Here is a 16,321-nt window from a genome sequence, read left to right on the forward strand (position 1 = left end):
TTTCTTTGTTTTTTAAAAATGTATGTCTTTGTCTAATACATAAATGTTTACAATTAGTGCATTATTTAATTGAGTAATTAGGTTTAATATACTAAAACAGATTATTTAAAACTTCATTCCCACTCCTTTGTGCGTGTTTTTAACAAGAAAAGATAAATAAACCGACCATCAAACTGGAGTGACAACTAACAACCCCTTTTCTTGATGTTTTTATAGGAATTTTATTGTGAACCTAATCATCTAAATGAGTCGCGCAACAAAAGAGACTTTAAAATCTTAATTAGCATTGACAAAAGGGATAAAATAACTTAATAAGAACGCCGACAAAGAGATACAGTAGTATTGAAATTGGCTCCTCGAAAGAGATTCTGGGCAGCTTCTACGAAGAAAATATGACATTCACAAAACCTACTGACTTTCCACGTTTTATTACCATAGGAGAATCTTCTTATTTTGGTCAAAGTGGATTTTCCAAGGTATTTAGTCCAAAATGTTCGTTGGAGCACGAAATGCCTGGTTACCACTCAAGAAAGGACACAGTATTTAAAAAAAAATAATAATCATATTCAGCAGAAAAATAAGTTTTATTTATTTATTTATCATCTTTCTCTTTAATAATTATAAAATTATTACAGCAATTGCCAAATAAGGTTTTGTTTTATTTTCCTATAAAAAAAAAGTTTTTGTTTTATTTTATTTTATTTTGAATAGTTAGGGTATAAGGATTTGAACCCTAAATGTATTAGTTGGAACTAATCAGTTGAACTATAAAATTCTTGGCAATGTGCATGATTCTGCTTTGTATTATCAGGCTAAGACTCTAATTAGTTTTTGGTGTAAGCAAGGGTTGAATTCTAAATCTTTTATTTAATTATCAGAGACTTTACTAATTGAGCTAATTGAAACCTATTATATTAAAATGTTAAATTAATGCTCAAGAAGGACAACAATTTTGGGATAGCGACTATTTTTACAATATTTTCTATAAGTACAAAATTTAGGTGTTGTACATTAGTTTCCCATCTTAAAATTTAACTATGTAGCTACTTAACTAAAAAATACACTTTCATCCTATGAGAAAGAAAGCCACATGACAGAATTTTAAGAAGGGAATTTAAGGAACAATATCTAAGTCTTGCTCTTTTTATCTCTATATAATAAGAGGATTCACAAAGTTAGTTATGATTTTATAAAATGTCAAAAATATCCCTAATTTAATTGGATAATCTTTATTCTTAAAAAATAAAAAATAGGTTTAAAATTGTAATTCAATAGAATTCAAAAAAAAAAAAACTACTAGATAAACTTTTTTTTCCTAAAAATTAGCACTCTTTATTTGAATATATCTCATACATGTTTAATACATTTTTTTCCTAAAAATTAGCACACACTAAATCCAACAGTTTACTCATTTTCAAATCCTAAATTTTAGGATATGTTTGGTAACTGTTTTTTCCCCTTATTTTCTGTTTTTTAAAATAATTTTCTATTTTTGAGACTAAAAAACTTGTTTGGCAATTTAAAATGAACAAAAAACAAAAACTGTTCTCAAAATTCAATTTGTGAAGGAAATTGAAAACATGTAAAAAGCTATTTTCAGTTTCTAATTTTTAAAAGTCAATGAAAATATGTATTTAATTTAATGAGTCTGTCTCATTTAATGAGTTAGCATTAGAATTCAAATTCTAGTAATAACATATTTTAGTATTTTCTATTTTTTTCTTCAAAAAACTATCTTTTTTTATTTCAACTAACCAAACATGTTTTTTATTTCAAAAATACAAGAAAATTATTTTTTCTTTATATTCCCAAAAAAAAGTTTTTGAAAATAGAAAACAAAAACTGTTACCAAACATAACCTTAGTTTCTTAAAAATTAATTCCATGTAACCTCACTAACAATAGATAAATTCAATTTGAAAAATTACATTAAACTCAGAATGATAAAAAAGAGTCTCATTGCACTTGCAGAGCGTGTGTGATGAGGCTAGTAATTCATTAATACAATAAGGTAGGATTGTAACCATGTTTAGACCCTGTCACCCTAGTATACCTTTCTATTTAATCTAACCAATTTTAACTTAACCAATTAATCTTGAGTTGGCACAACTTGATGTTAAGAGTGCCTCTTGCATTGTGATTTAGAAAAAAAGGGATATAACATGTCTCAACCAATTATGTTTGAAGTTGTTAGAAAAGAGAATTTTCTTTTTATATTGAGAAACAAATTATATGGTTTGAAACAGCCTCCCTGACATTGGTATAAACAAACGCCTTCATAAATTTGCATTTGTGTCATTGTGTTTGTATGTCAATAGTATGAGAGCTATTATGATCATTGTGTGTATTTTGGTAAGCTAAGTGATGGATCCTTCATATATTTGCTTTTATATGTCAATGATAAGCTTGTGGCATGAAAAAGCAAAGCTAAGATGGAGAAGTCGAAGACTCAATTGAGCAACGAGTTTCAATTTTCAAACGAAGGATCTTGCGAAAGCAAAGAAAATACTTGGCATTGAAATTGTAAGAGATAAGAGTGCACAGTTCATCTATCACATGAACAATACATTCCGAAAGCACCGTTTTAGGTTTTATTCCGAGATCTTCTCAAAAAAGAAAAAAAAAAGTTTTTATTCTGAGAGCACTATCTTAGGTTTTATATGCATGTCTAGTTGGCAGATTAACATCTGCCATAAATAATCTGTACAAGGTTTGACTATTAGTATTTTGAGCTTTTATTTGCATAATTAAAATAAAAGAGCATTGTAGTTGAATTGACATCTTATCATGCACAATCATCATTTTTTTTTTTTTTTGACTGATTCCACTTCCAAATCTCTCACAAATTTCAAAGATTCATTTTCTAATTTTTGCACACAAAAATAGGACACATTAATTCTCCAAGCGTGTTACCCTTCAAATTCCAAAAGATTCAATCTTCATTGATTTGCATCTCGGACCAAGCAATTAAAAAAAAGAATAAGACCTTCATATTTATAAGCCAAATCAAAATAGTAATACGAAATTATAAATTAAAAGCTCTTCAGAGATTGTGAATAGAACTTATACTTCAATTCTAAGTTCTAAAGTCAAAATTTTCTTGGATTTCAATGGAAAAGCATATGAGAGAGAGAGAGAGAGAGAGAGAGAGGCAAGTTTGGATATTAAAGGGTGTTGATGGGATAGAAAATGGGTTGGGATCTACTAGAAGAGTAAATTTGATCATATGTGTCTCACATACCAGGACATATGCCATTCTATAATGCTATCACATAGTTCATTAAGAGGAAATCCCTTTTAATTGGGTTATAGCTAAACTTTGCCTTAAAAAATATACTAATTTTCATTATTGTTTTAAAAAATAACTTGAGTAATGATTTATTTTTCTTTCTTACTCGTGTGTTTGTTTGCAAAAAAAAAAAAAATTATTTTTTTATACTTCTACAGTTCCCTCCAAAACATATATATATATATATATATATATTTTAGAAAGAGGGTGTATTTTGTAATAAACAGAAAATAATAAAATATCGAATTTAGGTTGACTGAAAAAAGCAAAAAAAAATTTTGACATCATCCACATTCCACAGTAAGCCATGAGTACAGGTTGTTATTATATTAATTAATAAAAAAAAAATGGAAATGAAGAAAACCTGAGCAATACTTATCCACTGGATTTCCATAAATGTGGGTAAACGGCCTTTGTGGCGGCTATCTACAATGAATCTCCCAAAATATGAATACCCAGTCAAATCCACATAATCAAATACTGGACTCTGCCATATTTTTGACATGATAATTACGTAATCACCACAATGTCCCCCTCTCTTTCTCTATTTACCCCTGCCCCTACCACCTATATATATATATATATATATATTACTTTTAAGTTTATAACTAAATAACAGAATATATAATATTAATATTAAAGAAAAAAAAAAAGTTAGACCCAGAAACAAAGGATCAAAATACCACAGCACAGAATTGGCGAATCTGGCTGTTTTGTGCTTTGTGAGAGAGAGATAAAGAGAAGAGAGAGAAAGCAAAGCAAAACAAAACAAACCCAGCCGAATTCCTCTTCGTTTCCAAAGCTTCCGGTTTTTTTTTTATTTGGTTCGCTTCATTCAGGTACCATTTCTTGTTCTAACTCTTCGTTTTGATCCAACTTATTAGGGTTTTGAATTTTCTAATTCTTTTCAATTAGCTGCTTTTTGAAACCATTGGCATGTGCATTTCGGTCTAAGAATTATCAACTCCCTTTTATCTTTCATCTGAGGCATCTTTCAAACCCTCGTTTCTGCTTATGCGAAATTTGAACTTTGTGTTTTGCTTTTAATTGATATACGTTTTGTGAGAATTTAAAAAAAAAAAAAAAATTTAATCTGCTTAAGGGCTGTGGGGTTTTTCCCCTAATAGAACTAGTGGTTTATTTTGAATTTTCTATGATAGCTAATACGATCTGCGTTGATATAAGGGCATGTTATAGTATTGCTAATAATATCTATGATTGGTGTATATGGTGTATTTAGTTTCGTTTTTGTATCTCTAAGCTTATATAATTGAATTAATTGAGGATTGAGGATTGAAGTTGAAGACCAGTTTTGGTAAGTCATTATGGGAGGCGACGGGGACTGGGGGAATTCAGTTTAGAATTTGGAAATCTGTGAATAGTATGTGAATAATTATCATGGATATGGTTCTATGACATGGTAGAAAGGTTAGAGAATACTTTTTGAAATCATGCTCTACAGTATTTAATTTCGTCTAGTCTGATGCTTTCTTCTCTGTTACATCCTATCAAAATAAATTTGCGTGTGTGTGTGTGTGTGTGTGTGTGTGAGAGAGAGAGAGAGAGAGAGAGAGAGAGAGAGAGGAGGAGCTGCCGCATTTTCATTTCGCTAGCTCTTGCACTGTGGTTGGGAGGTATAAAAGAATGGAATGGATCATAGGGTATTTTCTCTATTGTGTTTAGAACTTCATAAAAAGAAGGAAAAATGAAAGAAATATATAATTCTAGTATTATATACCCTTTACATTTTATTTTTCTTTTCTCAAAATTATGATAAAATCGCTATTTTGCCTTAATTTCATTAAAAGAACCAATATTCTTTCCACTTTTGGAGGGAAAGGAATGAAATGTGCATTCTCTCCTAGCTAAACCGTTCCTTCCCACTAACCCCCTAAACACAGGAATATATGAAATGCCCTTAAAATCCATTCCATTCCTTTCCCTCCTTCCAAACTAGCTGCTGAAAAAAAATTGGTGATTGTATATATATTGAAGAGAGACAGGTCATCTTTTATTTATTTATTTTTCCTATATTGTAATTTTAGAAGATATAAGAGAAGGCTGTCCACATGACCACTTCTGTGAGGAAACTGTTTATGTGCTCAGTTTCTTTATTGAGGTGGGTGGTTAATGTTTGTTCATATTTAGAAGGTTTAAATTTATAATATTAGCAATTCATTGCTTGTCCATTTTTAAATCTTCAATATTCTGGATTCATAATTCAAAGTTTTGGTTCTGTACAGGGTTTGGTAGCTGGATAACCTCAATTCCCAAGGTTCTTAATGTGGATTTGATCTCTCCATACAGTGGGTGCGCAAGGTTTTTGTATGGGTGCTTGAAACTGTGATCTTCGTCTATACAGATTAATATGGTTTCTCAAGGATCAGCAGTGTGAGAAAGATTTTTTTGATTTTTGAAATTACAGGTTTGTGGTGAGAGTGTTACATTCTTTGCCTTCTTTACCTGATATATGTGGCTATTATTGTTATTATTTCTTCATACTGGTGAATGGATTAAATTTCATCTCTTTGTCATGACTTATTCTAAAAGAACTTTGGTAGTAATGGTGAGACATGATGGCCGATAAGTCAATGGAGGATATTGCTTTTGATAGAGTTGAAGAAATGAAATCACATTAAGTCAATTGAAGGAATTGCTGAATAGATCTACTTGGTTAGGTTAATTCCAAGCTCACAAGTTAACTTGGATGAATGGGAAAGATCCATGATCCAAATGTTTTCAGTGCTTCATTAATGTTGACTAAGGATTAAACGAAAAAAAGGGAATTAGTATATTTTTTTAGCAAGGACCAAATCCAATTCAAATTGTATTTGTATTTGAATTTCCAATTAATATATACTTATAAAAAAAAAAATTCTGATTAATATAATAGTGTGCTATATATATATTTTAAATCCTTTGGGATAAGAACTTTGAATAGGCAGAAAATTTACGGTGGGATCACTGAGATACTCTGTCTTGTTCAGTCTACCATTTAGGATGCTCACTTAAATGATACAATTCTGATAGGGTTTCTTCTTTGTTTGGTACTTGAGCCTAATTGTTTAGATGTGTTGAAAGTCTAATAATGTGCATGAGGTGCATGGTAGGTTCTTCCATCATTTACCCCTGCTTGAAAGACCATGTTTTGGGGAGAACCTAAAGTCCTAAATGTCCTCTTGACATAGATTTAAGTAAGAATAAGATTATTGAAAAAAGACTACTTCATGCAAAAAGGGCACAAAGTAGACAAAAGAATTACAAAAAATTACGACAGGATTATGTACAAAAAGATAGGGATTCTGTAAACATCGGAATGGATTCTCTAGACGTAAATCCCCAAGCACAAGACCAATTAAACAAAGTTCCTACAAATGAGGCAAGGAGTTGATCCCTTGTACTCTCCAAATCCTCAAATGTACACCTATTATGCTCTAGCCAAACAATCCACATCAAACACAACATAACCAAATTCCAAATATCTAAGGAATGTTTTCCCATCCAGTTCCTCCACCTAAACAAGAGATCTATTGCTCTCTCTAGTAAGACCCAGGAGACCCCAAAATATCTAAAAACAAAGCTCCACAACTAATGAGCCCCCTTACAATGAAGAAAAAGGTGACCTGCTGTCCCCTCATACACCGGCATATGCAACACCAATTCACTATAGTATAGCCTCTCCTCCTAAGATTATCACAAGTGAGTATCTTCCCCAATGCCTCCAAGGAGCCTTCAAACCCCCAAACACCTTTCCAAAGGAAAGAGACAGTAGTGGACCCCCTCAAAGCATTATAGTAAGAAAGCATATCAAACTCCCAATTTTTCTTCAACCTCCACCTCACCAGATCTTCACCCTCATTAAGAAGAGTATGAGAATCTAGAAGATGAAGAAAGGCAACAACCTATCCAACTCTCAACCATTAAGATCCAGGAAGAAACGCACATCCCAACTCCACCTCTCCCCCTTAGTCTGTCACACAAACACCACACTGAAGCCCTTGATTAGTAGAGTTCTCATACAAGACCAGGAAGGCCATTTTGAGAGGTTAGTCACCACACCAACAATCATGTAAAAAAAAAAAAAACTGGGTTTTCCACTACAACCTCAAAACGAATATGCTGACCAAACCTCTCCCAACCCATCCTAATAACCGTGGGAACCAGAACTAACTTCAAACTCCAACCCCACCACTATTCCCCCCCAACCCCAAATTTTAAGGCTACCACACGCCTCCATAGACATGCATCCTTGAGCCCACACCGCCACAGTCACTTCCCTAAGAGGGCTTTATTAAAAGTAGTAAGCTTCCTTATCCCCAACCTGTCATTAGCAATAGGAGTGCAAACCTTCTCCCATCCCACCAAATGATGCTTAAGCTAATCCCCCATACCTCCTTATAAAAGTTCCTTTGTAATCCTATTAGCCACACTCGTAGGGATGGTAAACAAAGATAAATAATAAGTAGGAGGGCTGGAAAGCGCACTCTTCAATTAAATCAAACAACCTCCTTTAGAAAGGTAGAGTTTCTTCCATCCTGTTAACTGTCGTTCAAATTTTTCCAAGATGGGATTCCAAATAGATGTTGACTTATAGGAGGCCCCAAGAGGTATACCAAGATAAGACATAGGCAAGCACCCTACCTTGCAACCCAAAATATTCTTTAAAGCATTAATATTCTCATCCTCCCCTAGTGGAACCATTTCACTCTTGCCCTCAATCCTGTCACTGCCTTAAAACAAGAAAATAACAGTCGGATGTAGAGGATTTGCTCAGTACTAGCATCACAAAAGAGTGTTGTGTCATTTGCTAATAATAAATGAGAAACAAATATCCCATCACCATCCACACCACCCACCCTAAATCCCTTGATAAGACCATCCCTTCTATTCTCCTAAGCATCCTACTTAAAACCTCCATCATCAAAATAAAAGGCAAGGGGGATAGAGGGACTTCTTGGCCTTAAACCACTCAAAATGCTAAAGAAGCCACCCGGAGATCCATTAATTAAAACTGAGAATTGTACCGTGGAAATACAAGTACGTTTACACTGCCTCCATTTTTCACCAAAACCCATACTCCCCAACAAGTATAGAAGGGCCTCCCAAGTCACATGATCGTTTGCTTTTTCAATGTCCAACTTGCAAATGACACCTGGAGTGTGACCTCTAACTCTACTATCAACACATTGATTTGCAATAAGTACCAAGTTTAAAATCTACCTACGTCCCACAAAAGCATTCTAAGTCTCAAATACAAGTGTATCCAACACCACTCTCAATTGATTCACCAAAACCTTGACCAATATATCTTGTAAACACTTCCCACCAGGCTAATAGGCCAGAGGTCTCTAATATTGGAGGCATTGTGCTTCTTGGGGATTGAAGATATAAAGGAGGCATTCAAAGATTTCGCAAATTTACCGTACGGTCTGTACTGGTAAAACTGAATGCCATCACATCTCTCTCCACAACCCTCCAACAGTGTTGGAAAAAAGCCGGTGAAACCATCTCGCCTTATCCCCTTGAAGGTCCCTTAAAGCCTGAAGATTCTCCTCTCTGTCAAACCTCTGCTCAAGCATACCACTCTCCACCACCCATATCAAAATATAGGTATGGATATCCTTTTCTTTGATAATACTTTTAATTATAGTTGGTGTGCAATTCCAATAAAGTTGATCATTTGATATTCTGCTGTACTGTGCTAATGATTTATGGTCTTGTTCTTTACGTTGGTTGGAGTACATTGGGTTATTGGTTTCATGAAGCTGGAAGCTGGGGGTGTGGACAGCCTAGTGGCATGTAGAGCAATCCCTTCATGCCCTGTATGGTGTGTCTGGTTGGAAAAGAAGCAGGAGGGCTTTCGATGATGTTTAGAAATTTATGGGGGAAAACTAGGTGAAGTTATCTTAGAAGTTTGGTTCCAATGAGTGTCAGTCCACCCTTTGGTTGGCTGTTTCGTGTCTTTCTACAATCATCCATTCTTTCTTTGTATACTTTGTGTACTTGGATTATGCTTCCTTCTTGATTTTTTAATTACATTTTATTAGTTATTAAATAAATGAGATTCCAGCATTTATCATTGTTGGTGCTTGTGGTTTTTAGACCAAATGGAATCTCTTCACCCATAATCAATGTGTAGGGAGAGATAATGAATTTAGTTCCATACAGTCAGGTGAATTGTATATGCTAACCAACCAAAATAAATAATTAAGAAAATAAAATATATATCATTGATATTAAATTCATTATATTTTTTGTCTTCCCATTAAATAGATCATTTCACTTACAATAATATTCTATATTGATAATTATAGGTGTACTTTGACATAGATTGGATAGTTCCAAACGCATTCCCCCCGCCCCTCCCAAAAGAAAAGAAATAAACTTCATGCTTCATATTTTGAAATTATCCATTGATGACTTAAAAGAATGCATGCTTTACATAAATGACATTTATTATTGCTGCCTGCTTCACCACCCATTGTCTTATATTTTTCATTTATGTGCTTAAGGATTTTGAAAAAGACTGGGCCAGTTATAGCTAATACCAATTTTAAGTTGATTGCACAATTAAGCCCAAAAAATTTAACTAGCCAATAAATTCATGCATGGATAACACAATAGAACAGAAAATCCCAATAAGACAAGCACCCAAACACCGGAAGGTGTTTACCAAGAGAAAAACCCAAACCGGGCAAAAAACTCTCAGGCCTATAGTACCAACCAATTCACTAGTAAGAATAGTTGCAATACATTACACTTACAAACCCTCCAAGCTAAGTAAGAGTAGATGTATTTGAGCTCCTCGCTCTTGCTCGCAACCGATTGCACCAATCCTTTATTCTTACTAGCTACTAGTTCCGCAAGTTGAGCCGTCAACCGCAAGATCAAGTCTCCTTGCTACTTCAAGGCCTCTCAAAGATTTTTGAAGATTTCTAGGGATTTCTCTTATGATTCCCAGCACCAAGCTTCAATAAAGATCACTTAAGGTATCTTTAGCATGTGGCTTGAGTCTCCTTTCAATAGATATGACAATTGGAGAGGGTGATGACAATTGGAGAGGGTGAAGGTAGAAACTTCAATAAGTTTTTGCACTAAGGAAATGCTTAACTCTATCACTCTTCAATATGAGAATTCTAGGTATACTGAGTGATGTGGATTATTTGGACATAACGTAATTGGCGTTCTTTTGAGGATATTGAGAAACCTCTGGCTCAGTTGATAGATTGGTGCAAGCAGACTCTTTTAGATTGGTCTTGGTGTTGGGATCTCTCGGACTGTTCTTCTTTTACTAATTTTCTATTGTCTCTTAGCATAGCTTCTTGATTCCTTTATTTCTTTATTTTTTTGTATTGTTCTTTGTTCATTATTGTGAACACCCTGTATTCTTTCTCCCATTTCTTTTTTAATAATATTACTTTTTTACCTATAAAAAAAAAGAGAGAATTCTGGGTATATTCTCATGGGTATAGTGAGATATAAGAGGGGTAATTGGATAGGTATTGTAGAGAAGGAAATCAACAACTTTCTCTCAAGTTGCAATTTTTTCTTGACATAATTACTCATAAGTTTCTTGCAAAACTTTGTCCAACTCATTTTTAAATGCAGTACTTTAGCTTGATTTGCCCAGATTTGCTCGACTGAATTTCTTCAAACAACAATTCCACCTTTCAGCCTATGTCCCTCTAATCTCATGTGCAATACATCTCATTAAAATCAATAACAAGTAAATGATTGCAAATACAATGAAATTCGGCACGGAATATGCCAAGTGCCAACACTAGAAAATTCCTAACAGATTACACTTGAAGCTTAAATTCCATAACCATGTGCCTCAATATCCAAGGCAATAAGAATATGCCTCACATTCTGACGTTCTTTTTACATTTTTTGTTCTAAACATTAACTGAAATTAGGGTTTTTATTTATTTATTACAAATTGGTAATTTTTTCCCTCCTATAAATATATATGTATACATATATTTCCCCCAGTGGAGTTTTTCTTAATTGGTCTTTCTGTCAAGATGACGTGGAAAACAACAATTGTTAGATGGATGGCATACAAATAATAAGTACCAATCAATTAGTTTTATTTTCAATAGCTTATGAACTAGGCAGCTATTTGTTAATCACATTGTTGTTAATTGAATTGCTGTGGTGTAAATTTTGTATAAGTAATGCCAAACAACCATTCTTTCTATTTTTTTATTTTTAAGAACTTATGTTATGTTATATTCCTTTCCTCTGTTGAGTGACCATTTCCTATTCTGTTATTGATACAGGTGTGATGGAGATATCATTGTTAAAAGCCCTTCTTAATAACATATCATCATTTTTCCATTTATCTTCTTGTGACAATATAAACTCAGAACCAGTTCTGAAGTATTACCAAAAGGCCGAAGAGATATTGAAGTTGTTGAAGCCAATACTTGATGCGATTGTTGATTCTGAATTAGCTTCTGATGAAGTGGTTATCAAGGCATTTGAAGAACTAAGTCAATCTGTCGAAGAATTGAGAGAGCTCTTTGAAAACTGTCAACCATTGTCCAGTAAAGTTTATTTCGTAAGTTACAATATACAATTTTATAATCAGTTTTAGTTTGTGAATTTGATGGTACAGTATCTTAATCACCAATTAAAAAGAAAACTAACTAAATTGATCATTCATGGGTTATTTTACTTGTGATTAGCATACTTTGACCAACACAAGTATGGCTATTATACCCTTAGTTTATTATAATATTGGGTGTTTTGGGGAATACAAATTTTCTAATCATTTTCTACTTTGCATGATATCTAGGTTCTGGAAATTGAATCATTGATATCAAAGACTCGGGCTGCTGGTCTTGACATTTTTCAGCAGCTGAAGTCTTCACATGAACATCTTCCTGATGAATTGAGCTCAGCATCTCTTGAGGTATCATATGAGGGGAAAAAATACTTAAATTTTACAGGTTTTTGGTTGCTAGAGTTGGGAAGATGTATAACTAAATTATTTTATGATGCCTAACACCCAGCTTGTTTAATTGCAGCATTGTGTACAGAAAATTAAGCATAAGGGATATGAACCAATGTCATCTGTCATTAAAGAAGCTATAATGGATCAAATGAGGGGTGTTGGACCCAGCTCAGAGACCCTGTTGAAAATTTCAGAGAGCCTGAGCTTGAAATCAAACCAGAAGATTCTCATTGAGGCTGTAGCCCTTGAAAAGTTGAAAGAGAATGCTGAACAAGCCGAAAAGGCGGAGGAAGCTGAATATATTGATCAAATGGTAGCTCTTGTAACTCACATGCATGAGCGCCTTATTATGATAAAGCAATCCATAAGCAGTAGCCCAGTTCCAATACCTGCTGATTTCTGCTGTCCTCTCTCTCTCGAGCTGATGACAGATCCAGTGATTGTGTCATCAGGGCAAACCTATGAGAGGGCTTTCATCAAGAAATGGATTGATCTTGGTCTCACTGTCTGTCCTAAGACGAGACAGACTCTGGCGCACACCAATCTAATACCTAATTACACTGTAAAGGCGCTAATTGCAAACTGGTGTGAGTCAAACAATGTGAAGTTGCCTGATCCCATGAAGTGTACGAACTTAAACCAACCATCACCGCCTCTTGGGCACACAGACTCTGGTGCAACCAGGGAGTCACCTGTATTTCCTCATTCCAGGGTCAACCAGCCGATATCACTTGAGTCAAGCCGGTCTATGGGCTCACCTGGTAGGAACTTGATCTCGTCTGGTGGAGTCCATCAAGAGGACACTTCTCCTTTGTATCCTCATTCTTCATCAGAGGGTTCCTTGTCTGGTGTAGCTGGAAATGGGCAGGATTTGGATATGGCAAGAATATCACCAACAAGTTCTGAAGATAGGTCTGCAAGCTCAGAAGAAAGGACTATGGATGCAGTTGGCCAACCCAGTACATCACCTTCTGGAAATGAATTTTCCAATGCTACTGGAGCTGAACAGTCAGCTCAGAGCCATAATAGAACTGCCTCAGCCTCAAGTGTGCTTTCTAATGAAAATTTTACTCAAGAAACACCTGGAGATGCCAATGAAGCTTCACAGATAACACCCAATCTGACTGGCTACAGCAGTGATGCATCAGGAGAGGGGAAATCAGAGCCACTTGCTGCTCCCTTGACTTTGCCACAGAGAGAACCTGATTTCACTTCCAGATTGTTGGAGACAAGGCCTCGAAATCCATCAATCTGGCGGCGACCATCAGAGAGGTTTGGTCCAAGGATGGTTTCTTCTCCTGCTATTGAAACAAGAGCTGATCTTTCTGGTATTGAAACCAAAGTGCGGAAGCTAGTTGAGGACTTGAAAAGCTCTTCAGTTGATACTCGAAGAGATGCAACATCTGAGATACGGTTACTTGCCAAGCACAACATGGATAATCGGATTGTAATTGCTAACTGTGGGGCCATTGCTTTGTTGGTCAATTTGCTCCTCTCGGAAGACTCACGGATTCAGGAAAATGCTGTTACAGCACTTCTTAACTTATCAATCGCTGATAACAACAAAACTGCGATTGCTAATGCTGGTGCAATTGAACCTCTGATTCATGTTCTTACGACGGGGAGTCCTGAAGCAAAGGAGAACTCAGCTGCCACTCTCTTTAGTCTCTCGGTGATTGAGGATAACAAAGTCAAGATTGGAAGGTCTGGTGCAATTGGGCCTCTGGTTGATTTATTAGGGAATGGGACTCCTAGGGGGAAGAAGGATGCAGCCACAGCTTTGTTTAATTTATCAATATTTCATGAAAACAAGGCCCGAATTGTGGAAGCTGGTGCCGTAAAATACCTTGTGGAGTTGATGGACCCAGCTGCTGGAATGGTTGACAAGGCTGTAGCTGTATTGGCAAATCTTGCTACAATTCAGGAGGGACGGACTGCTATTGGTCAGGAGGGCGGGATTCCTGTTCTGGTAGAAGTTGTTGAGTTGGGTTCTGCAAGAGGGAAGGAGAATGCAGCTGCTGCTCTTTTACATCTTTGTCAAAGCAGTAATAGATTTTGCAGTTTGGTGCTCCAAGAAGGAGCTGTCCCACCACTGGTGGCATTGTCACAGTCAGGCACCCCAAGGGCCAAAGAAAAGGTATGTGGCTGCTTATGAGGTTGCTGTTTCCGTTATTTTTATCTTGAAGACTAATCCAACGTGGTTTTGGTTTCTTGCAGGCACAGGCGCTTCTTAGCTACTTTAGGAGCAGCAGACATGGTAATGCTGGGAGGGGCTGATTTTGGGATCACAACCTTTGGGTTTCATACCAAGGTTTTGGGTCAAGTTCTAAAGAGTGTACATTTGATGGTGCAAATAATGCATGTGACAGGTTATCTTGCATGTATTTTACTTGATCTCTAGAAGAAAAGAGGGGGGGAAAACCAATTATGATTTATGGAGGATTTGATTGAGTCCTCTTGTGAAATAGGTCTACTTGTGAATGTGGGAAGAAAATTTTATACATGTGAGTGCAGTGAGCTTGGGCAAGACAATGACGGACAAATAATCAGTTCTATTAATGTCATTGTCTTATTTGCTTCTTTTTGTGCGTGCTTGTTTTTTTCCATTGGTGTTTCAATGAAATTTAAAATGCTGTGATTTAGTGGAGGCTGTATGTTATTTGTTGTGCAATAGTTATCTTTTTCATTCGATTGTCAAGTCGGTTTGTGTTGGCAACTCAATTTTGTCGCTCCATCCAGGTGATTTTCACTTTCACTGGAAAAAATAAGCCATGTTTTCCCGTTAACAATTTCCAAAGAAAAGCGTGGCTGCTAACCTACTTCCCTTGAGCTTACACTGATATCTGCATATTTACTTGAAAAAGTTGGTGTAGCTTTATTTTTTTGATAATTCAATAGTTACAACAGAGAAAGAGGATCCCAATCCTGAATGTCTCTATTAAAAATATCAAAAGATGTCAGCCATTTGAGTTACAAGGCTTTTGACAAAGATGGAGCAACTTTACTTTTAATTGTAGTCTAGTTGAGTGCCAATGCTAGTTAGTCGTTAGTGTAAGATTATTGTTGATTAGCCTTTTACTTAACCAATGTTTCATTAATGCAGTCTAGATGAGCATCACAGCTAGTTTAAGATAACTGTTGACCAGCCTTTTTATCGGACTACATGGTGCACATCGCATTTGCAGTGCCAGTGTACACAAGGAGAAGGTATTCTATGAGAACATATCTTATGAAATGATCTCATGAGAGTGAGACATCTCTTTCACAAGAAGTGAGATCCACATGTATGCTCCCCCCTCTTCCAACATGTGAGAGAGATGTCTTATAAGACCATCTCATAAGATAATTTTTCGTACATGAGAACCATCTCTTTTTTTTTTTTTGGCTAAGGGAGATGAGGATCTTTCTCTCGAAATTATTCAAAATAGCCAATTTGGGAATATTATGGGCCACAAAATTAGTTTCCTTATAATAATGACTAATCAGTTCAATCAACAAAGGAGCAGTGATGTTTTCTATGACTCAATATGGAGAGGTCGAGGAGTTCTAGGGTGGTTGGATTACATCAGTGCATCCCTTTTACATATTACAATTTAGGGTCATGCTAATGAGTGCCCTTAGGGCACTCATTAATAATCAATTTTAGGAAAATTTTTATACTACTTTTATGGAAAATGAAAAAAACTGTCAAAATATTAATTACTTTTTTTCATTTCCTATAAAAACTTTCTTTAAATAGATTATTAACCAGTGCCCTAAGGGCACTCGTTAGCATTTTCCTATAATTTAATACCCCAAAGTTGTTGCTTTCTCTGCTATTGGGATAAGCTGCCTTGACTTTCGCTATCAGGAGGTCTTGATCTTTTATGATCTCTGTCCAAACAAAAACAACTTCTCCTTTGTGGTCTCTAGCTATGGTTAACAAGATTTCTCCTTATTGATGGCTATATTGAAGTTAACTTTCAAAAAAAGGGGGATAAGACCATAAGGGGATCAGGGATCTCATAGACTGCTCCCTACATATTCCTAGGTTAAATATGATCGCTATATATATATATATATATACTTTTTCTA

At 35.2% G+C, this 16,321-nt stretch overlaps 1 protein-coding gene across 2 annotated transcripts; it reads left to right on the top strand.

Annotated features, from left to right (window-relative positions):
- The first annotated feature begins 3,911 nt into the window (after positions 1 to 3,911).
- Positions 3,912 to 14,827, top strand: LOC126732855 (U-box domain-containing protein 4-like). Of its 2 annotated transcripts, XM_050435899.1 has the most exons (7): positions 3,912 to 4,127; positions 5,532 to 5,713; positions 8,618 to 8,898; positions 11,571 to 11,851; positions 12,089 to 12,205; positions 12,321 to 14,384; positions 14,465 to 14,827. In XM_050435899.1, exons 4-7 carry the CDS (start codon positions 11,576 to 11,578, stop codon positions 14,522 to 14,524), a joined length of 2,517 nt encoding a protein of 838 aa, XP_050291856.1. In that variant the 5' UTR covers positions 3,912 to 4,127; positions 5,532 to 5,713; positions 8,618 to 8,898; positions 11,571 to 11,575; the 3' UTR covers positions 14,525 to 14,827. The 2 variants fall into 2 exon arrangements, with proteins under 2 accessions (XP_050291856.1, XP_050291855.1); XM_050435898.1 differs by lacking the exon at positions 8,618 to 8,898.
- Positions 14,828 to 16,321: the final 1,494 nt, after the last annotated feature.

The sequence above is a fragment of the Quercus robur genome, chromosome 6 (genome assembly GCF_932294415.1).
Source record: "Quercus robur chromosome 6, dhQueRobu3.1, whole genome shotgun sequence".
In the NCBI taxonomy this organism is placed as follows: Eukaryota; Viridiplantae; Streptophyta; class Magnoliopsida; order Fagales; family Fagaceae; genus Quercus; species Quercus robur.

Excerpts from the sequence above, each read along its gene's own strand:
- LOC126732855 (XM_050435899.1), top strand. The coding sequence starts at position 11,576 with ATGGAGATATCATTGTTAAAAGCCCTTCTTAATAACATATCATCATTT. Across the intron at positions 12,206-12,320 it reads TGAGCTCAGCATCTCTTGAG|CATTGTGTACAGAAAATTAA; the intron begins GTATCATATGAG and ends GTTTAATTGCAG. Across the intron at positions 14,385-14,464 it reads CCCCAAGGGCCAAAGAAAAG|GCACAGGCGCTTCTTAGCTA; the intron begins GTATGTGGCTGC and ends GGTTTCTTGCAG.